General features: G+C 39.5%; 1 protein-coding gene across 1 annotated transcript in view; it reads right to left on the reverse strand.

The window, feature by feature from the left end:
* The window catches only part of SYN2 (synapsin II), a 446,027-nt gene that overhangs the window by 35,066 nt on the left and 386,292 nt on the right, over positions 1–24,669 (reverse strand). Inside the window, exons 11-12 of the mRNA XM_073592359.1 lie at positions 22,765–22,825; positions 69–309 (exon numbers count right to left, since the gene is read on the reverse strand). Coding sequence (XP_073448460.1) covers positions 69–309; positions 22,765–22,825 — 302 coding nt within the window. The remainder of the gene's footprint in view (positions 1–68; positions 310–22,764; positions 22,826–24,669) is intronic.

The following is a 24,669-nucleotide window of genomic DNA, read 5'->3' on the forward strand; positions in this document are numbered from 1 at the left end:
TTCATATAAGCAAATATCCCTGGCAATAAGCAAACTACTGTATTGCATTATTTGTATCATGGTCTTACTTCAGCTGGGGATGAAGTGCAGCTTTTGGAGGCTGCTCCGTCTGATGTCTGGATTGTGACTCAATGTTCCTGGCAGCAGAAGACATGCGTTCTATAGAGGGAGGCTTCTGAACTGTGGTTGGTGATGACATCTGTGGCTCATTCTGTGGAAGCAGATCTTGACCAGGAGGCCTCTGAGTGTCCACATGGGAAGGATGTTGCTGGTTCTGTGTTTGCAATCCTTGGGGTTGCACTGGGCCCCCTAAGTTTAGTACAAGAAAAACTTTACTTTGTTAAAGCATTATTAGGATCAATAAATTCTCTAACACTATATGGATTATATAACAAATTAATCCTTATTTGATGCCAAGGGTTGATTGACCTTGGACTTCTCTTTTGGGTCTTTAGCAGCAATATCTCAGCATGTGAATTTCAAAGACAACCCACCTATCATTGACATCCCTTCACCTGCTGGATTTTTTATTTGTACTGCATTATGGAGAATGTGCCAGAATCACTGATTCCTCCTGCAAAACCAATGAGGAGATATTGCCGCTGGAATGAATATGAAACCTGTTTGTTATTCAGGCATCTAGTGTCTATCTGCAATATCAATAAAAATACAGTGTAAATATTAAATGATTGCGTGAGCAACCAGATTTCACTTTTCATCAGCAATTAGAACAATGAAAGATTAATTTGGATATGTTATTATGGTTTACTGCACATAGCACATTGCCTTCTGCCTGATTAAAAAATCAGTCAAACCAAAAGTGATAATTACTTATAAGTGGAGTCTGGCAGACTGAATCACCTTGGCTTCTTTTATCCATTGAAGACTGCAATGACAAGTCCTCTTGGCCATGGATCTTTTCATGGTTCACGCCCTTGAGATTTTTGTTTTTTGTTTTTCCTACAAAAATCCAACTCCTACTACTGCTTTCTCAATAACTTGAAAATAAGACAGCTTTGCACCTCTACATTGCACTACTTCAATATGAATAGTGACCCCTATACCCAAGTATAGTAGATGCTCAAGGGCCTGGGCAACAATCCACATACTATATGAAGTGTTAAACATCTGCTTTAGGATCATTTTGTTTCTGCTTTGCAATGAATTGGCTGTCTATATCAAGTATCAGTGTGTTCAATAACACAATACTAATTTGTCAAAGGAAGGCTATGTTAAAATTGAACAAGGTGAACTCCCCACCAAGGGTTGCTGCAGGTGTACATTCATGAGAATGAAAAGGCAGAAAACTTGCATTTGGTGCAACATAAATCTAAAATTATTTTACTTCTCAAGCATCTACAGAACTTTAAAAGGTTAATTTTTGGTAGAATGTCCCATTAAGTAAAACAGTTTGGCTTATTCAGGAGTTTGGCTGAAATATCATACCATACATGTGTCTTGATTTAATCATTGTACATATTTGACCAAAATTCAGAATCACTTTGTGGCCTGGCAAAGTATTGCACAATACAACATCCTGCAATAATGATCTAAAAACTGACATTGTCACAGGCTTGTATCGACATTGCATCATGCATCACATTTACCAGTTCCACTGGTCTTACTACACCATGATGTCATTACATTTAATAACTTTCAGGAGATATAAAACTTTCCCAGTCCTTTTCTAGCGCCTATTTACACAACATTAAGCCTTGGTGGGTGTTTACTCTCATACTACATACCTGCACTAGAGATAACAATTTGTTTGACTGAGCGCTGGGTAATGGTTATTGCCGAGATGTAAAAATAGCTTACTGCTTTAAATTACAATAAAAAGGTCAGACTCGGGTCTATACAGATAGAAAGGTTAGAGTCCATGCAAAGTGTTGAAATGCAGCCTCTGCAAAACTGAAGATACAGTATTTCCAAACTAGCATTTTACCTTGCTGAGGAATAACCATTTATAACTCAGTTTTCCTTCTTTTGCTTGTACAGGTTCTTGAAGTATTAAAGGAGAACTTAAAGAAGAGTTTACACTTAGGCCTCATTCACACATCCCAAATTAGCCATGGTGTTGCAAGCATATTGTGGATATCTGTGGCTGGTATCCCAGGTGTTCTAATAAGGTCGGCCGCTCAGCCTTTACAACTGAATGACAGGATGTAAGGAGCCAGCGCTGTCTGCAGCTATAAACATGTATCCTCATATGTCTGCACATCCAGGCAGTTACCTGCAATTAGGGACAGATATTCAGGCCTGGGCACAATCTACTTCCAGTGTCAGACATCTATTTCCAACTATAGGTAACTGCTGGATGTGCAGATATATACATGCTTACAGCCTTGGACAGTTCCGGTTTCTTTCTTTTACTGAGTTGTACAAGCTAATCAGTCACCACTGATCAGAACACCTGGGATCCTGGCCGCACGTATATTCAGTATACCTGGCCCACCATGGCTGATTTAGGATGTGTGAATTAAACCTTACAGGTCTTGCTTGTGTATGTCTCTGATCCTACAGTTTCTTTGCTGTGTGACTGACTGTACACGTTCTTCTCCAAAGCCTACAAAATTTATGATCTCCTTTGATTCCTATGGAATGGCTGTCCACAGTTTGGACAAAAGACTTAACATCTTTCTGTAGGAATGAATGGACATTGCAGCGCACATATTTAGGAAAAACTGAAAATTGTCGTGAGGAAGTTGTGTGGTTCCCAGGGGGCCACTGAGCGAAGATCTCCAAGGGAAGAACAGGTAAACCACAAGCACTAAATCCTATGAGAATTTGTTCCTGCAGTGTATTAGTATGCATTCTTATGGGATTTCAAGCCTTCATTTTTCTCAGAGGCAGTGATAAAGCACAGTGAAGGCACCAGCATCTCCAGGAAGAGGGTAGAAACTGGGTCCTTGCTAAATATATATATATATATATATATATATATATATATTTTTTTTTTTTTAAAGTTTTATTTTGATGGCTTTCATTATGTTTTTCTTTTATTAAGAGGCAGGAGGCTATCAGCAAAGATTTCTTTGTGTTTTCCACTTTAAAGTAGAATGCAAGAGGGCTTGTGAAAACTTTGAAGTGGCCTTTGGGTTGACCTAGAAACTCATCCACATGGATAATAAATCCAGTTCCCCTTATAGAGTTTTATTTAGCTGTCATTTGATAACTAAATAACTTGTGGTATATGATTCAAACAATAGGAAAATTATTTCAATAGCATGACCCAGGCTGACATTGTTGCAGTTGACATACTGTATTGTATATTTAGTGCAGGATTGTGAAATTCATTATTACGTTGGTCAGCATTTTTGTAAAATGTCATATATATGAAGTGCTTCTGCTTCCTTAGTTTAGAAGAACATTGTGGCTGATATGAAATGTCTGCATGTGGTCTGAGCAAGCTGCTGCTGCTGATTCTGCTGTTTGAGAAACTACTGTAGTTTCACTTGTACTGGTAAAATCCAGAACGAACGGCATTGCTGAGAGTGATTAGGAAGATGAAGTAACCTGGGCCTACCAAACTACTGTTCACACGGTGCTTTAAAATCAAAAATCTAATCAAAACTGAGGTTGTGATGACAAAATGCAAAAGCATAAGTTACTTTTAGTGAAAATGTTAGAAAGATATAGAAACACAGGCAGGTGAGCTGACTGACATATGCAAATGGTGACTTTACCTGTAAAAACATATCTCTCAACTGTCCCTGATTTGGAACAAAGTCCATCTGTCCCTCTTTCATCCGCATTTGTCCCTCATTTTTGTAAGATCTGTATAGTTGTATATAAAAATGCACTATTTATCTTTCAAAAAGTATTTCCCAGTGCTACACCTTTTATCCAAATTTTAAATTGCTGCATTTTTAAATTTTAAAAGCCAGTATAAAGGAATAGTGGTGGTAAAAAAGCACTTGTGGGTTTAACTAATCATTTTTTGTATAATTCTGCTTTACGTGGACTTGGAAGGGGGGCGTGTCCTATGCCTACATACTTTTGCTAATAGGTGTCCCTTGTTCCCCTCTCAAAAGTTGGGAGATAAGTGTAGAGTCTTGCTTGATTCTGCCCTTTGCAACCTTTCAAATTTCCTATTGGCCATGACCATTACTTTAAAATGAAAAATGGAAAGCTAGCAATCTAAAAGGCTTTTTCAACAGTGTTTTGAGGCCCAACTCCAGAATTTAGAAAAAAAACCTAGCACAAGCCCAACCCTCCCCGCACTGCAAGGGTTACATGCATGTTATTGTTAAGTCTAGGGGTGCCAGAATAAGGAGAAATACTTTTCTCTATACTCCAGCAGAGTTTTTCCCCTCTGTAAGCTGCTGGGAATACATGCTCACCCTTTCAATGTACAATGCAGGGTTAATAGCCCTGCATTGTATGTGATAAAACTGAGGGACTGCCCACAGACTGGGGCTTCGAAGAGAACAGGACAGCACCAAAGTCGGACGGAGTGGTGGAAAGGGTAATAATGCCTGTACCGCTCTACCCCCAATAAACAATGAGCATTTCGCTGCTGAAATGAGGGGATGGCCACTGCAAAGGTATATTTATTCTAATTCTTGGAGCTGGGCTTCAAACCAGCATACTTAAAATCACAGGGTACTGAGCAGGGATTGTCCTTTTGATATGCTATGTGATCATTACTATGCTATGTAAAACATTTGAGTAGAAAACTGTGAAGTGCTGTCTATCCAATCTGTTATATGCTGCTCCCAAGTTGTTCATGAGGTTAACTTTGATAGAAGTGGTGAGCAGGTTTTATGCTTTTTTCAGCTGCAACTGGATTAAGATCCAAAATCAAAGTTTGGAAAAGTGTGTAGCCAAGGTATAACTAATCCAGTTTGAATTGCCCAGGTTTGCGACAGCCCTACCTTAAAGTAATTCTCGTTAAAATAGTTTGGTTAGCGTGGGTAAGAGTTAGTAGAGGTTTTTTCTTCTGTTTTCTTTATCTGGGGGACCTCTTTCATTTCCTCTCCCAAAGATATCACAAAAAGCAAAATCTACCCAAAGTGGGGGCAATCCTTTCTTTAAGAATTGTCACCGGAGCAGGCATCCCCATTGAGGGATGTTCCCTTCTGTGTCATTGACAACTGTAAAGGGTTAGATTTCCCCTTGCAGACAGTGGGTGCCAAGAAACATTGTTAGGGTAGATCTTTCAAACTCTTTCTCACTTTTTTTCAGAACTAGAAGAAAGTTTTGGCTGCACTTCTGTTTTAATTACTAAGGCTATACATTCAAAGGTAGAATGCATGCTCACTCAACAAAAACAATTGAAACACATTTTCAGGGTTGTATTACCATGTATCTAAAAAACCATATATAGTTACATACAGTGGGGACAGAACATATTCAGACCCCCTTACATTTTTCACTCTTTGTTATATTGCAGCCATTTGCTAAAATCATTTAAGTTCATTTTTTTTTCCTCATTAATGTACACACAGCACCCTCATATTGACAGAAAAACACAGAATTTTTGACATTTTGCAGATTTATTAAAAAAGAAAAACTGAAATATTACATGGTCCTAAGTATTCAGACCCTTTGCTCAGTATTTAGTAGAAGCACCCTTTTGATCTAATACAACCATGAGTCTTTTTGGGAAAGATACAACAAGTTTTTCACACCTGGATTTGGGGATCCTCTGCCATTCCTCCTTGCAGAACCTCTCCAGTTCTGTCAGGTTGGATGGTAAACGTTGGTGGACAGCCATTTTTCGGTCTCTCCAGAGATGCTCAATTGGGTTTAAGTCAGGGCTCTAGCTGGGCCATTCAAGAACAGTCACAGAGTTGTTGTGAAGCCACTCCTTCGTTATTTTGGCTGTGTGCTTAGGGTCATTGTCTTGTTGGAAGGTAAATCTTCGGCCCAGTCTGAGGTCCTGTGCACTGCTCAGCCACAGTGATCTTTGGGTTCTTCTTTACCTCTCTCACCAAGGCTCTTCTCCCACGATAGCTCAGTTTGGCCGGACGGCCAGCTCTAGGAAGGGTTCTGGTCATCCCAAACGTCTTCCATTTAAGGATTATGGAGGCCACTGTGCTCTTAGGAACCTTAAGTGCAGCAGAATTTTTTTTTGTAACCTTGGCCAGATCTTTGCCTTGCCACAATTCTGTCTCTGAGCTCTTCAGGCAGTTCCTTTGACCTCATGATTCTCATTTGCTCTGACATGCACTGTGAGCTGTAAGGTCTTATATAGACAGGCGTGTAGCTTTCCTTATCAAGTCCAATCAGTATAATCAAACACAGCTGGACTCAAATGAAGGTGTAGAACCATCTCAAGGATGATCAGAAGAAATGGACAGCACCTGAGTTAAACATATGAGTGTCACAGCAAAGAGTCTGAATACTTAGGACCATGTGATATTTCAGTTTTTCTTTTTTAATAAATCTGCAAAAATGTCAACAATTCTTGTTTTTGGGTGCTGTGTGTACATTAATGAGGAAAAAAATGTACTTAAATGATTTTAGAAAATGGCTGCAATATAACAAAGAGTGAAAAATTTAAGGGGGTCTAAATACTTTCCGTCCCCACTGTAGTTACATAGTAGGTGAGGTTGAAAAAAGACACAAGTCCATCAAGTCCAACCTATGTGTGTGATTATATGTCAGTATTACATTGTATATCCCTGTATGTTGCGGTCGTTCAGGTGCTTATCTAATAGTTTTTTTAAACTATCGATGCCCCCCACTGAAACCACCACCTGTGGAAGGGAATTCCACATCCTTGCCGCTCTTACAGTAAAGAACCTTCTACGCAGTTTTAGGTTAAACCTATTTTCTTCTAATTTTAGTGAGTGGCCACGTGTCTTATTAAACTCCCTTCCGCTTTATCCCTACTGTGGGGTCACCAGTATGGTATTTGTAAATTGAAATCATATCCCCTCTCAAGCGTCTCTTCTCCAGAGAGAATAAGTTCAGTGCCCGCAACCTTTCTTCATAACTAATATCGTCCAGACCCTTTATTAGCTTTGTTGCCCTCCCTTGTACTTGCTCCATTTCCAGTACATCTTTTCTGAGGACTGGTGCCCAGAACTGGACAGCATACTCCAGGTGAGCCCGGACCAAAGTCTTGTAGAGTGGGAGAATTATCGCTTTATCCCTGGAGTTGATCGCCTTTTTAATACATGCCAATATTCTGTTTGCTTTGTTAGCAGCAGCTTGGCATTGAATGCCATTGCTGAGCCTATCATCTACTAGGACCCCCAGGTAGTTTTCCATCCTAAATTCCCCCAGATTTTCACCCCCTAGTGAGTAGATTGCATTCATATTTTTGCCTCCCAAATGCATTATTTTACATTTTTCTACATTAAACCTCATTTGCCGTGTAGTTGCCCACCCCATTAATTTGTTCAGATCTTCTTGCAAGGTTTCCACATCCTGTGGAGAAGTTATTGCCCTGCTTAGCTTAAGGTCATCTGCAAATACAGAGATTAAACTGTTTGTCCTCCAGGTCTTTTATGAACAAATTAAACAGGATTGGTCCAAGCACAGAGCCCTGGGGGACCCCACTATCCACCCCTGACCATTCCGAGTATTCCCCATTTATCACCAAACTCTGAACTCGCCCTTGTAGCCAGTTTTTAATACATATACTCACCTTATGGTCCATGCCAACAGACCTTACTTTCTAAAGTAAATGTTTATGGGGAGCTGTGTCAAATGTTTTTGCAAAATCCAGATACACCATGTCTACGGGCCTTCCTTTATCTAGATGGCAGCTCACCTCCTCATAGAAGGTTAATAGATTGGTTTGGCAAGAATGATTCTTCATGAATCCATGCTGATTACTGCTAATGATACCGTTATCAGCTGGTACCATTCCAGTCAGTAGACTGTCAGGAAAAATTAGGAACAATGGTCTGCCAATTACTTGACTAAGTACCCTCGGGTGCAAGCCATCTAGTCCTGTCTGGTCCCTATTTCTTATTCTGTCCTCTGTTAGCCATGAGGGAGCTTCCTGTGATGTGTCATGAGGACAAACACTGCAGTTTTGGTTACTGAAGCCCCCCGATTCCCTCGTGAAGACTGAGGAGAAGAATAAATTCAAAACCTTCGCCATCTCCCCATCCTTTGTTACCGGATGTCCTTACTCATTCTTTATGGGGCCAAAATGGTCTGTCCTCCCTTTTTTACTGTTTATATACGTAAAGAATTTCTTGGGGGTTTTTTTGCACTCCTCCGGTGTGTGTCTTTCGTGTTCTATCTTAGCCACCCTAATTGCACCCTTACATATCTTGTTGCATTCTTTGTAAAATCTGAATGCTGATGATGATCCCTCAGTCTTGTATTTTTTTAACCACTTGCCGACCGGGCCATAGCCGAAAGATGGCTACAGCGCGGTCGGCTAGTTCTGGGTGGATGTCCATGGACGTCCTCCCAGAATACTGCTCTCGCGCGCCCCCTGGGAGAACTTCCGTGACCGCCGGGTCCAGAGGACCCGGTGCATCACGGATCACGGTAAACGGCCGCTGATCGCCAATGACGGAGCGATCACATGTCATCACATGTCAACATGTCCTCCCTACCCTCTCTGTACCGATCGGTACAGTGCGAGGGGAGAGGGGGAGGGATCGGATGGCAGCACCGCTGTGGGCTGCATGTGTAGTGCCCACAGCGGTGCTCAGTGACAATTGTAGTCACATCCATCCATCCCTCCATGCTCAGCCATCCCTGCAATATGCCCAGCAATACTCTGCATAATACCCCGCAATACTCTGCATAATACCCTGCAATACTCTGCATAATACCCTGCAATACTCTGCATAATACCCCGCAATACTCTGCATAATACCCCGCAATACTCTGCAATATACCCGGCACTACTCTGCAATATACCCGACAATACTCTGCAATATACCCGGCACTACTCTGCAATATACACAGCAATACTCTGCAATATACCCGGCACTACTCTACAATATACCCCGCAATACTCTGCAATATACCCAGCAATATACCCTGCACTACTCCGCAATACTCTGCAATATACCCGGCAATACTCTGCAATATACCCCGCAATACTCTGCAATATACCCTGCAATATACCCTGCACTACTCCGCAATACTCTGCAATACCCCGCAATACTCCGCAATTTTTAACCAGTTCCCGCCCACAGTCATATGACGTCCTTGACTTTGAGCGGGGATATCTGAATGATGCCTGCAGCTACAGGCATCATTCAGATATCACCTTTTTTAGCCGGCGATTTCCTACACCATAAGAATGATCATAGCGGCTGTTCCACTACTTGATCGTTCTTATGGGAGGCGAGAGGGGACGCCCCCCCCTTCCCGCCACCCTCCGGTGCTTCTACTGACTCACCGCTACGATCAAAGCCAAGATCGTTTTTTTTTTTTTTTAATTTTAGGCACAGCCTAGAGGTGAGATGTGAGGTCTTATTGACCCCATATCTCACTGTAAAGAGGACCTGTCATGCCATATTCCTATTACATGGGATGTTTACATTCCTTGTAATAGAAATAAAAGTGATCAAAAATTTTTTTGGGGGGGAAAAAGTGTCAAACTAAAATAAATAAAGTAAAATAAACAATAAAAAAAAAAAAATTTTTTAAAGCGCCCATGTCCGTGTGCTCGCATGCAGAAGCGAACACATACGTAAGTCCCGCCCACATATGAAAACGGTGTTCAAACCACACATGTGAGGTATCACTGCAAACGTTTGAGCGAGAGCAATAATTTTGGCCCTAGACCTCCTCTGTAATTCAAAACATGTAACCAGTAAAAAATTTTAAAGCGTCACCTATGGAGACTTTTAAGTAGTGACGTTTGGCACCATTCCACGAGAGTGTGCAATTTTGAAGGGTGACATGTTAGGTATCTATTTACTCGGCGTAACTTCATCTTTCACATTATGCAAAAACATTGGGCTAACTTTACTGTTTTGTTTTTTTTTAAAGCACAAAACTGTTTTTTTTCCCAAAAAAACGCGTTCTAAAAATTGCTGCGCAAATACCGTGCAAGATAAAAAGTTGCAACAACCGCCATTGTATTCTCTAGGGTCTTTGCTTAAAAAAATATATATATAATGTTCTGGGGTTCTATGTAATTTTCTAGCAAATAAATTATTATTTTTACATGTAGGAGAGAAATATAAGAATTGGCCTGGGTGCTCCAGAACGCCTGGAGGTGCTCCGTGCATGTTGGGCCTCTGTATGTGGCCACGCTGTGTAAAAGTCTCACACATGTGGTATCGCCGTACTCGAGAGTAATAGCAGAATGTGTTTTGGGGTGTAATTTGTGGTATGCATATGCGGTGTGTGAGAAATAACCTTCTAATATGACAATTTTGTGAAAAAAAAAAAAGAAAAAAAAAAATCTTGATTTTGCAAAGAATTGTGGGAAAAGATGACAATTTCAAAAAAACTCACCATGCATCTTTCTAAATACCTTGGAATGTCTTCTTTCCAAGTATGGGTCATTTGGGAGGTATTTGTACTTTTCTGGCATGTTAGGGTCTCAAGAAATGAGATAGGCCGTCAGTACTTCAGGTGTGATCAATTTTCAGATATTGGCACCATAGCTTTTGGACTCTCTAACATTCACAAAGACCAAATAATATACACCAAGTTGTACTTATTTTTACCAAAGATATGTAGCAGTATAAATTTTGGCCAAAATTTACGAAGAAAAATTACTAATTTGCTAAATTTTATAACAGAAACAAAGAAAAATTCATTTTTTTACCAAATTTTCAGTCTTTTTTCTTTTATAGCGCAAAAAATAAAAAACCCAACGGTGATTAAATACCACCAAAAGAAGGCTCTATTTGTGTGAAAAAAAGGACAAAAATTTCATATGGGTAAAGTGTTGTATGACTGAGTAATTGTCATTCAAAGTGTGAGAGCACCGAAAGCTGAAAATTGGTCTGGTTAGGAAGGGGGTTTAAGTGCCCAGTGGTCAAGTGGTTAAGGTCTTCTCCTTTGCTTTTATATGCATTTTTACATTGGACTGCATTTTTCAGGACTTTTGTCCATTCTTTTAAATTTATTTCCCAATGGGATGCACTGGCTAATGCCCTTATTTAATATGCTCTTAAAGCAAACCCATCTCTCCTCCATGTTCTTTGTTTCTAAGATTTTATCCCAATTTATATCTTCTAGCAAGCTTCATAGTTTAGGGAAGTTGGCTCTTTTGAAATTCAGTGTCTTTGTGTTCCCCTTCTGTTTCCTTTTTGTGTGATTTATACTGAAGCCAATTGACCTGTGATCGCTGTTTCCTAAATTGCCCCGTATTTCCACATCCGTGATCAGGTCTGTATTGTTGGTAATCAGTAGATCTAGTAATACCTTGTTTCTAGTAGGTACGTAAATCATCTGACCCATGAGATTGTCCTGCAAGACAAGGAACTGGCTAGCCTTAGACGAATACGTGGTTCCCTCCGCCCATTCTATGTCTGGATAATTGAAATCCCCCATTATGATAACACTTCTCATCCTTGCTGCTAATCCAAATTGTGATAGGAGGTCCATCTCCCCCTCCTTTCTCAGGTTAGGGGGCCTATAGCATACTCCCAGTATTATTTTCCCCTTAGCTTCATCCCTTTGGAGTGCTACCCATAAGGATTCCACCTCTACCCTAGCTCCCTTATTGATGTCATCTCTCACATTCACTTGTACATTATTCGTGATATACAGGCACACCCCTCCTCCTTTTTTTCCCTCTCTATCCCTGCGATAAAGGGAATACCCTTGAATGGTTGCCAGCCAATCACGAGAGCTGTTGAACCAGGTCTCCTGAAATTCCCACAAAATCTAAATTCTCCTCATTCAACAGTATCTCTAGTTCACCCATCTTGTCCACCAGGCTCCTGGCATTGGTGAACATGCCCCATAGTTTAGACCGGTCGCATACTGTCCTCTTATTAGGTGTTCCGAGATTGCAAATAGGACTTGTTACCATACTTACCTCCGGTTTATGTGCTTTAGTCAATCTACCATGAATGCCCCCAATACTGCCCTCATGAATATGTTCATTGCTGACTATCTCTACCTCTTTACCCTCCCCCCGTCACCTAATCTAAAAAAACCCTCTAACTTTTCAGCCATCTTCACTCCCAGCAGATCTGCACCCTCCTCATTTAGGTGCAGTCCATCCCTTCTATAGAACTGGTGACTGACTGAGAAGTCGGCCCAGTTCTCCAGGAACCCAAACCCTTCTTATTACACCAGCTCCTCAGCCTCTTGTCTACTTCCCTAATCTCCCCCTGCCTTTTGGTGTGGCTTGAGGTACAGGTAGTATTCCTGAGAATATTATCGTGGAGGGTCCTTTTCCTCAATTTAGCTCCTAAGTCCCTAAAATCGTTCTTTAGGACACTCCATCTGCCTCTGACTTTGTCACTGGTGCCAACGTGCACCATGACAGCCGGGTCTTCCCCAGCCCCTACCAGTAATCTGTCCAGCAGATCCGTGAAGTGCCGAACCCGAGCGCCTGCTAGACAGCATACAGTTCGGCGCTTCAGGTCTTTGTCACAGATTGCCCTCTCTGTCCTTCTAAGAATTGAGTCCCCTACCACCAGAATCTGGCTATCCTTTCCCTTTGCTTCCCCCCCACTCTTACTGGAGAAGTTCTTCCCCTGGCAGCTAGGAGAGTGCCTCATCTCCAGCAGTTCTGGTCCCTGACCGGTTTCACCGATGTCACGCATATATTTCTTCTAGGAGGACACACGGAAAAGTTCTATCGCCAAATCATAATTTCTTTTGGCCTATAGGATCATTTTCTTCAGAAAAGATAATTATATTAATTTCCTGAAAAATTCACCTATTAGAGCTGAAATATTTTGTTTCTGTATGCACACTTGATCCAGTTGACTTATTAGCACCTCATAGGGTGTCCCAAAAGTCTCCATAAATAGGAAAAAAAAAAAATCATATTATATTTTATTTTTTTTTATATTTAAACATTCTACAGGATAACATAAAGCTGTCTCTCTTAAACGAAGATGAAGAGTTATCTTCTTTTCAACATGATGGGACACCACCTCATTATAGTATCAGCGTATGGAGATAGTTTGTGGATTGGTCGCTGGAATGGCCTGCATGATCCCCTGATCTTTCCCCACTTGTGGGGCCACTTAAAATCCATGGTATACAAGGAAAAGATTAGAAACAATGACCATTTAAAGGAACTAATTTGAAATGCAATTACTTGCATAACAACATGTATCTTGGAACATGTTCCTCAAGGGTAGGGGAGAAGACTTCATGTTTTGCAAATATTTAGTAAAATTTATTTTGTAAATAAAGGTACATTACGCTACAATTTCCCATTTTCCCTATGTATGGCGACTTTTGGGACACCCTGTATTTACCGGTATAGTCTCTGCTGATGTATTTATTACTTATTCCCTTCACACACCGATTTATTTCAGATTTTATTTCACATCTGATTGGATCATATGAGAAAGGATGTTTCTACTTAAGCAACCAAGTTAACATTTTAGAAGAACCCCACACTATGGAGTGGACCTGGAAGATAAAATCTTTAAAAAGAGCGGATTAGCTATGGCTCGCTAAAGTTCTCTTAATGTTCTACTAACCATCATAAAGTCTGAAATGCTGTCTAAAACTAAAGGATAACAGTAGTTTGAGCAGTATGTCTTCATAGCTACAAATAACAATCATATTATAGTTATTAAATATACCTTGTTTGCCTCCCCAACTATTAACATTATTCTAAAACCTTTATGTTAGATAGAGACATAAACACATTTTGCCAGATGGATTGGGGAGGGCAGAATTGGGGGGAGGGGTGTATCGGTATTCCGGTTCAAGTACACAAATGCATCTGGTTAGTGTTAATTTTGTTGAACCCCGTGGGTGGTGAGGAATACAATTGCTAATGATCATTGTACATACCAAAAGATCTATTTATTATGTTTCAAACCGAAACTCAAATGTATCTATCAGGCATTAATTCAACAGATTAAGAAGAATAAATATTCTATAGGATCAAGCTGGTGTGTTGTGTTTTATTACAGTGTTCACATAATTCAGGTTCAGATACAATCTTATTTCACCAGAAGCATTATTTATTTTACAGCAGATAGCGCATGCACAGTCAGTAAATTGTGGCAACAAATTTAGCTCTGTCACGTACACTATCTAGTTATAGATTAAAAAAAATAAAATTATATTTATCTCAAGGTGAACCTGTGGCTGGAATATGAGCATTTAAGTGGTTGTAAGCGGTAAATTAGCTTTTAACTAAGCCCTCACTGACCTTAACAGCTGCAGGCACTGTGGAGCAATTCATAGCAGAACTGACATGCTTGTCTAAACTAGCTCAGCTCACACTGCACCCCTCTCCCAGCAGTGACTCAGCAGCCTTCCAGCCTTTAAATCTGTAATGTATATACAAAGCAGATAATAGAGCAGGGATTGGCAATGTGTGTATCAAACCTGGTCCGTCTGATCCAATATAGCATACAAGAGAAAACCTAGTGCTCAAGGCAAGGTGTAACCACTCTGGATTTTAAAAGGCGGACCAGGTAATAATGTAAAAAAATGTTTATTTATTGAAATCACACAATAACATTGCATTAGCAAAAAAGGTAAAATAATCAAGGATATATGTACATTATGCAATGTTAGTAGCAAAGAAATTGGATACAAATATTGGCATGAATCTCAGCTACCATATGTGCGTTGATGGGCTAGCGAGAGTTCATGCTACAAAATGACGCCTGACATGTTTCGGACCGTGTAGTCCTTCCTCAGAGGCTTAATGTCATTTGGAGAATCAAAAAGTATTCTTCAATATAAGGAATATTGTTTTTTGTATGATTTTTTTTTTTTTTTTTAATGGTTGAACTAGATGGACTTGTGTCTTTTTTCAACCTGACTAACTAACTATGATACAGTTTAATAAGTAACATACGTTACATAAGCACATATGGTAGCTGAGATTCATGCCACTGTTTGTATTCAATTTCTTTGCTACTAATATTGCATAATGTACATATATCCTTGATTATTATACCTTTTTTGCTAATGCAATTTTATTGTGTGATTTCCATAAATAAATATATTTTTTTACATTATTACCTGGTCCGTCTTTTAAAATCCAGGGGGGTTACATCGTGCCTTGAGCACTAGGTTTTCTCTTGTATATATAGAGCAGGAGCTCTGAGAAGGTCAACAGGGTGAGCTGAGCTGCTGAAAGATCAACTTCAGAGCTTCTGCTATGAACTTTAAGGATGGATTGCTCCATGGTGCCTGCAGGTACAGAGTTCAGTGAGAGCCTGTTTTAAAGCTCATTTTTGCCTAATACAAATATGAAAATACTTGCATGTCCATAGTCTGGTCACAGGTTCACTTTAGGGGACTTGTGTGGCATTCCTTAAGGCAGTGAGGTTAGAGGGGGCAGCCATAATCCTCAGAATACAAACAATGGTAACGGTTTTCTAATTGTGCTTCTATTTTCTGCCCACCTCAAGACATCTTTGGCTAAATTTAGTAGGACAATTGTAGGAGGATAGGGAGTGAAGGCAAAATTTCAGAAAATAGGAAGCCAACATTCATTGCTCTTGTTTGGTGAGCTAAGCAGTTGAGAAATATCTCTGCATACAACCAGACTGTAGGCTACCTCCAATATCACATTCTAACATCAGTTTGTATTAAAATAACCACATGATATAAGGAATAGAGCTTGTTCAAAAGAATGTCATCAATATTGTGTGCCTAGGGCAGCATGATGTCTGAATACAGTCTTAGAGACTCCCTTACAATATATCATCTATCATGTTTTAAAGGGAAGAAAAAAGTTTGCTGCCATTGTTCTTCACCTTTTGTAAATAGTTCCTTGTTGTCTGAGGTTCTAGCATCGAACATGCATTTGGATCAGGAGTTTGTACTCCACTTCTTGCTGTATGTTTGCTCTTGGTAAATAATTTTGAATATGTTTAAATCAGCTACAACCAGGAAAGTAGATCTTTTTTTAAAATTTTATATTTGCTTTAAATTATAAAATGGGATTTTTAGTGAATTAATGTAACAAAAATCAAGAACCCCTATGTTAACTTCTTCAGAACAAACAGGGCCACTGCTGTGTCTCTTGGGTTTTTCCAGTGCTGAGAGCTGCAACTAAAGCTTAGCAGGTGAAATTTAGTGTAAGGGGACAACCACACATTATATTCTACTGTATGAGCACACATTTTTTTAAAATTAAAAGTACTAATAAAAAAACGCTGAAAAGCTTACCAAAAACCAAATCTGAAAGTATAATAAAATTAATTTAATAAAATATCAACTAAAGTGAGAACAAATTCATGGGCTGTACCCCTGTCAGCTAAAATCAGTGAGTAAGCTTTAAGGGGAAAACCCATAATCCTCTCCAGCAAATCCTGACAGGTGATAGTGAGAAAAGACATGCACCACTCTGCTATTTTCCCCGTCTAGTGGTTAATGCTGAAACAGTTAGGGAATTTCTCCAAAGCTCTCAGCACATTCACACAAGAGGTAGTAGCAAATGAAGACACAACCCTTGACTGCTTTAATAAACTGGTAAAGCAGTACTGCTTACAAAAGCTCTATATATGTACAGAAGATTTATACCCAATGGATCAGTGTTTAACATAATATAATATTGACTTGATGATCTTACTAAAAGTGTAATTCCACTTTTGTTAAAAAAAAAACATTCCCCTCTGGATGATCCCTGCCAGTTGCAAGGATTTTAACAAATAGTGTAACAGACTCCTACCTTTTTCTGCTCTGAAGAAATAGCTGTTTGTTTCACCATGTCCTTTGCAAATTGATTCTGAATGGGAGGATCTAGTTCATTATAATCTCCTGGTGCATTCACAATGTTCTGATGAGATAAGCTGCAGTGTTGGCATCCCTCTAAGTATTTAACCCTTGGCGAGTATCTTATTGAAACCGAATTGCAAGGAGTGCCTACAATTTGACCTATATCTTAGTGCAAATTTGCACTCAGTGAGCCAATCAAAGCAGGTAATGACATTTCTGGAGGGTGTTCGATACACCAATAGTGTACTCCACATTGTCTTAAATTGTACTGAAAAAAATTACAGCAGCTGCAGACTGAAAAGAAAACATAATTTTTCATAACATTAAATTACAGTATGGCTTGTCTATTCACTGCATATGCTATATTAATTTGAAGGTGGAGTTACCTTTTAACATACTTTATACAATAAATCATAGATGATTAAAGATTTCAGGTGTGTTTTGAACTAATAATTGTGTTACCTAATTGTTCTACCCAACTGCCCTTTTTCATTCTTTTCGTTGTTTTCAAGATGTGTCTAAATTTTGGTGCAAGTTGACCTTTAACACTGGTTTCCATTTTACGATGGATAAAACCCTTTGCGTCTTACAGCTGTGTGATTAGCTGCATCAACTGATAAGCTTTTGAAACTGCCAACAGGCAGTAAGTCCACCAATCATAAAGTAGTATGGGGGGAATAAGTTCTGTCACTTGCATCATTGAAATGTTTGTTATGAAACAGATTTCACCTAATCCAAGTGACAGTTCAACTGCCATTAAAGGAAAAACATTTCATTGCAAGTTATAAGGGCAACATTTAAAAAAAAAATTTTTTTTAAACTGTACAAGACATGTGAATGCGCATTTTTGAAAATAGATAACTGTGTGCCTGTAGTTAACTGAGGAATTGGGTATACCAACAGTCCAGAAACTATACACTGAAGGCAGATATTATTTTCTTTATTGCACATTAAGCTGTACAAGATATTTCACATTAATCACTGCAGTCAAACATCCATCATCTACTCTGTCATACAACTGGCTTTGTACAAAAAAAAACCTAACAAACGGAAACAAAAAACATTTTTTTACTAAAACCAAAAGTACATGAATCTACATTTTAAGACGACTGGCTTGCTTCCCACAACACTGCACTGAAACATGCTTACATGCCAGAAATATAATCCCAAATGTTACCAGTGGCAGTCCAGAGATTTATATAAATTATAAAATAACACTCTCTGGTATAGAGAACTAGCTTTCCCCAACTTGGCTTATTTTGACTGCCACATTGTATACACTGAACAATAATGGGCTGGCAGTGGAACTCGCACACAACAAGCATGCACAGATTGGAGCATAAGATGAAAAACTGACACTATTTAATGGCAATAGCAAGGTTTCACTTCACAGGAAAAAAAACCTGATACAGCTGTTAAAAAATAAATCCGCCAAAAACAACTCAGTTTACAGCAAACACTAGTAGGTTCCATCATTTGAGTGGACCTACATCAAAGAGATTACCCCATGTCATGCTCTACCTGCTAGTGTCTCTGCAGCAGTACCATGGAATCCTCAGGATAGAGCTACGTGGATGATGGAAGAGAAGCCACCCAAAGCAAAACAGATACAGTAGAACAAATAGCTCCCTATGCAGCAAGCTACACCTATGCAAGAAGCATGTAGCAGAGATAAATTGCGCACAATTGGAGCATTGTTTGTTGGTATGCGATTAATGGCTACTGCATTTTGTGTAATTTAAACCGTAGGAAATCTATTGTTCCATCTGCTCAATTGATCATTACTCATATCAAATAATTTCTATTGATCTTAGCAGCTGTATTCAGGTCATAAAAATTGCCCCTGTAGATCTTGCTTGAAAGGTCAGGATAGTACCTTCATTAAGCACTGGGCAGGATAAATTATGGCTATGAAGTGGAGAGAACAGAGTTAGGACATCCAAGGGGTGAGCTCCTTGCTGTGGTCCTCTACAATTATAATATGCAACAATTATTCTCACCAGCACCCAGGCATAACTGAGCAATCAGATTTGGTACATCTAACCCTTTAACCACAGTGATGGAATCTACAATCACTATTTAATTGGTAATTCAGGCACAATAAAAAGTATGTGAGATGATCTTTGCTGTACAGTGAACCCAAACAATTGTATTCCTCAAGCCCGTTTTTGTATCTCCTCCCTGATTTTCAAGATATGGGAGGTGAAAGAATGTGTTTCGAGCAGGTGTCATGAATTCTACCACTGGACAGTGATATCAGCCCTTAGATGATGTTGTTCTAAAGATGTAGGCCTTTAAATGGAGCAGTAGAATGACAGCAAGCATTTGTGACATTCAACAAGTCATCACGATACAGACAGTGAAATGAATGTGGCTGTGACCCACAATCAATATAGCACAAATGTTCAACCTCAGAAATATTGAACATAAAATATATATGAATAGAGAGCATAAGAAGGGGATGCCTTTAAAAGTATGCTAGAATCCTAATGTAGCAAGTCTAAATAATGGTGCTTCACAAACAATAGTGCCAAAAGTCACCCTTGCCAGCACCCGTACTAATCCATTCTGTTTGCTGCCCCTCTCATTTGTTCTTTCCTGTACAAAAAAGGAACAAGATGAAACATGCATGTCCTGGTACCATCTCCTGCCCATTCAGCATGCCGAGACTTTGGCTTTGGTATAAACATACAGTAGTATGGTCTTAAGCAAATAAGAATAAGGCTATTTACCGTGTAACTTTTTATACCATTAACTATAAATGAGTAACATGTTTTTAGGAGAATGTGGAAGAATGGGAGAAAGAGGCAGGAGATAGCACAATATGACATATCTTATGCAGTACATCCAGAATCCTCATTGACTACATGACTGAATACAGCCAATGGCCAAACACTTATGTACACTTGAGCATTACACCTACCTACATGGCCCAAAGTATGCAAACACCCTTCCAAATGATTGAGTTCTTGTGTTTACAGTAGTAGGGTACTACTACAGGATAAAAAGAGATTTTAACCACTAAGCTACCGCCCACCGTCATATGACGGCGGGACGAGGCAGCTCTTGTTCTGGGCGGACGTCATATGACGTGATCGCCCTCCCGAGCCACTAGGGAGCGCGTGCCCGCTGCGTCGCTCGGGACCCGGTGCGCGTACCCGGCGGCCACGATGTCCGCCGGGCATCTGCGATTGCCGGGTAACAAAGCAGGACCGTGGATCTGTGTATGTAAACACAGATCCACGTCCTGTCAGAGAGGAGAGGAGACCGATGGTGTGTCCCTTGTACATAGGGACACCGATCGGTCACCTCCCCCAGTCAGTCCCCTCCCCCCACAGTTAGAATCACCTCCCTAGGACACACATTAACCCCTCGATCACCCCCTAGTGTTAACCCCTTCCCTGCCAGTCACATTTACACAGTAATCAATGCATTTTTATAGCACGGATCGCTGTGTAAATGTGAATGGTCCCAAAAAATGTGTCAAAAGTGTCCGATATGTCCACCGCAATATCGCAGTCACAATAAAAATCGCAGATCGCCGACATTACTAGTAAAAAATAAATAAATAAATAAAAATGCTATAAATCTATCCCCTATTTTGTAGATGCTATAACAAAATATCAATATACGCTTATCACAATTTTTTTTTTACCAAAAATATGTAGAAGAATACACATCGGACTCAACTGAGGAAAAAATTTGTTTAAAAAAAAAAAATTGGATATTTATTATAGCAAAAAGTAAAAAATATTGTGTTTTTTCAAAATTGTTCCTCTTCTTTTATTTATAGCGCAATAAATAAAAAACACAAATGTGATCAAATACCACCAAAAGAAAGCTCTATTTGTGGGGAAAAAATGATAAAAATTTTATTAGGGTGCAGTGTAACATGACCGCGCAATTGTCATTCAAAATGCAACAGCGCTGAAAACTGAAAAATGGCTTGGGCAGGAAGGGGGTGAAAGTGCCCTGTATTGAGGTGGTTAAATAACATTGCATGTTATTAACATAACATGTTTGGGGAAGGTCTTTTTCTTTTCCAGCATGACTGAGCCTCTGTGTGTAAAGCCAGGTTAACAAAGACATGATTTAATGAGTCTGGTGTGAAGTAACTTGAGTGGTCTACATACAGCCCTGACCTCAACCCTAATAAACTCCATTAGATAAACTGGAACTCCAATGCAAGCCATGTCTTTTGATTCAAAATCAGTAACTGACCGTACAAATGCTCCTTTGGCTGATGGACAAAAATGCAACAAATACACTCCAAAATGTTTTGGAAAGCCTTCCCAGAAGAGTGGGGGCTATTAAAGCCACAAAGGTAGGATAACTCTATATTAATGGCCATGGTTTTGGAATGGGAAGTCCAGCATGTTAATAAAGTGATGGTCAGGCGTTTACATACCTTTGGCCATATACTGCAATAAGGCTGCCAACATGCAAATATAAACTTTTACTGTCCTTCCTAGATGACATTTGATAGACCACAATCAGAAAACATTTCTGCCAACACTCAACAGTTATTATGGCTGGGTAACTGAACCCCATCTAGCCAAGTGACTATTAAAAGCATTTAACCAGCGACCACATTGAGCAGTTGACCAAACAATGGCATTGGTTGACAAATTAATGAGCACACATCTCACACTAGTAATTGAATGTAACAATATAATTCTACATTGCACTTAGCAAACAAAAAAACAAATAACATGCAGTGTGGTGTTTCTGTTGTCTTGGGCAACTAAGGAATATCCATTCTGACAGCGTAAAAAACTCTGCACACTGTAATTAAGAATGAGTTGTGGTAAGATATACAGTATATATGTAAAAATATCAGCGGTTACCCAACTCATAGACCTCATAGAACTCATAGACCTCATTGGAGGTCTCTTTACAGGGGTAGTTGCCCCCCATTCTTTATATGAACCTATAATTTGCTGACCCTTTCATAAGATATTATAGTCTTTGGATCAACACAAGACTGAAAGGCAGTAGCAGCTGTACCCATAAATTCTAAGAGCAGCATGATTGCCTATTGCCTCTTTGGGTAGTGCTAAGCTAAAAAACTATGTGAGTCACATCACACATTATGGCTATTGAGAGATACATGTAAGAGAAGTCAACATATATAATCTGAACTTCTCAGTCATATTTACATTTCAGTCTGACGACAAATAAAAGTAATGTGAGGAACTCACAATCTCTTAGCTATAGGAATGTTCGATCACTTGCTTGGTACTCTTACAAAGCCAAACAAGCCAGGACAAAAAAATATGGACTACAAAGAAACATTTTACACTTGTTCACAAATATTGCACTAGTGGCCTATCCGTGCAAATCACACTTACACAAGATTGCTAAAAAAAGAAAAAAAAAATACACACACCTGCATGAGATTGTTCTTTTATGAAGTCACAGAACAGACGGTACTAAAGTCCATGTCTACAATGTCTACCCATGCCTACAATTACAATGACGGCAAGTTCTATAAAATTAAAAAAGTTCCAGAATCAAAGGATTCCGATAAGCCTGTACGTATAATGAATAGGGCTTCCTAACCATGTCATGCAAATGGTCGTGTTAAGATCACGGGTTTTCCCATACGCACGCACACCCAAACTATGAAACTGGAGTCAGGTATTATTCCCCACAAAACATTAAAAAAAAGTCATAATAAACAGTCAGGTTGGACTTGAAAGAGGCACAATTCTGTGTATACTATTAACACCAGCTTGGAATCACAAGGTTAATGGAGATAGAGAAGTAGCGTCACAGGAGTAAACAGAAGGAAGAGACGGACTAGACAGAAAGAGGGGACACTGCATAGAAAAACACAGTCCAGGTCAGCACTGAAACATGGCAAGAACTGCACAAAATTTAGGATTTTTTTTTTGTTTGGCTAGACTCTCTCTTCAACAACCCCTCACACAGCCTGGGCTTGCTTTGGTCCTACTGCAACGCCATTACAGTCGAGAATGTACTGCAAACAACCTTGAGGTGGAGGTCGTTGGGCTGGAATCTTGCTCAGTTCAGATTCTTTCATCATTCCGCTCTGCAAGACAGAAATGAGAAACAACTATTATATTTAGATTTTTCTTACTCTCAGTTATTTATGCATTCCCACTGATCTCCCATCAGAATGAATATTAAGCCTTGAAACAACCAGGGCTTTTTTTTATTTTTTTATTTTAGTTTTAGGAATGTTTGTTCGATTTTCTGATGGCTATTGGAGTCAAATCGACGTTCATTTTCAACCACAATGATGAAAAAATTCAAAGTGGCAGGATGGCAAAAATTTTAGTGAACGAATACATTTCTAACAGTGAATATGGTTTTCAGTCTGGAAAATTCATTCACTCTAAAATCGATTGTTAAAAGCAAACTTTTTTTAAGTACGAACTGCATCTGTCAAAAAATCAACTGTACTGATGAAAATTAATTTTAGTACAAACGTTTGTTTGAAAATCTACTAGTGTATGGTGAGCATTAGACTCCTGGCTCTAACAAAGGAATGGAGTGAGAGAAGCTGAGTATCAGTGAGCAGGGTGTTGTTCTTTCAAGAGAACCTGTCACCCGTAAAAAGCTGTGACAGAGTCTCTTCAATGGTTGCTAGGGATGAGCCGAACACCACCCGGTTCAGTTCGCAGCAGAACATGCGAACAGGCAAAAAATGTGTTTGACATGAACACCGTTAAAGTCTATGGGACACGAATTGTCCCCCCTCTTTTCCTGTGGCCTGCCAGGTTGCGTGCTCAGATAAGGGTCTGGTATGAATTTTTGGGGGGACCCTCACGCCATTTTTTTTTTAATTTTGGCACGGGGTTCCCCTTAAAATCCATACCAGACCTGAAGGGTCTGGTATGGATTTTGAGGGGGACCCTTACACCATTTTTAAAAAAAAATTGGCGCAGGGTTCCCCTTAATATCCATACCAGACCTGAAGGGCCTGGTATGGAATTTTGGGGGACCCCCACGCAATTTATTTTTAAAATTTTGGTTCAGGGTTCCCCTTAATATTCATACCAGACCCAAAGGGCCTGGTAATAAACTGGGGGGATCCCATGCCATTTTTTTCAATGACTTTTATCTGTATTGCTGGGACCCAACAATTCATTATGGTCGCGAGAAGTTTTAAATTACTTGTTTTCCTTTAGAAATGTCATTTTGTGCAGGGACTGTTCTAAACACGGGGAAAATGCGCCACTTTACAGGCATACTATAGACACCCCCCAGGTACAAAATTTAAAGGAATATTTCACTTTTATTGTTTCACTTTAAGCATTATTAAAATCACTGCTCCCGAAAAAAACGGTAGTTTTTAAAACTTTTTTTTTGCATTGATCCATGTCCCCTGGGGCAGGACCCGGGTCCCCAAACACTTTTTATGACAATACCATACATATAAGCCTTTAAAATTTTAGCACTTTTGAGTTCTCCCATAGACAATTTATTATAGCCGCAAGTAGTTTTAAATGACTTTGTTTCCTTTAGAAATGTCATTTTGTGCAGGGACTGTTCTAAACACGGGAAAAATGCGCCACTTTACAGGCATACTCTAGACACCCCCAGGTATGAAATTTAAAGGAATATTTCACTTTTATTGTTTCACTTTAAGCATTGTTAAAATCACTGCTCCCGAAAAAAAGTCAGTTTTTAAAACTTTTTTTTGCATTGATACATGTCCCCTGGGGCAGGACCCAGGTCCCCAAACACTTTTTATGACGACAACTTGCATATTAACCTTTAAAATTAGCACTTTTGAGTTTTCAAGTTCATGTCCCATAGACTTTAACGGTGTTCGCATGTTCGAACAAATTATTTGCCTGTTCGCATGTTCTGTTGCGAACTGAACCGGGGGGTGTTCGGCTCATCTCTAGTAAGCATGTATGCATGTAA

The sequence above is a fragment of the Aquarana catesbeiana genome, linkage group LG07, assembly GCF_042186555.1.
Source record: "Aquarana catesbeiana isolate 2022-GZ linkage group LG07, ASM4218655v1, whole genome shotgun sequence".
Taxonomy (NCBI): domain Eukaryota; kingdom Metazoa; phylum Chordata; class Amphibia; order Anura; family Ranidae; genus Aquarana; species Aquarana catesbeiana.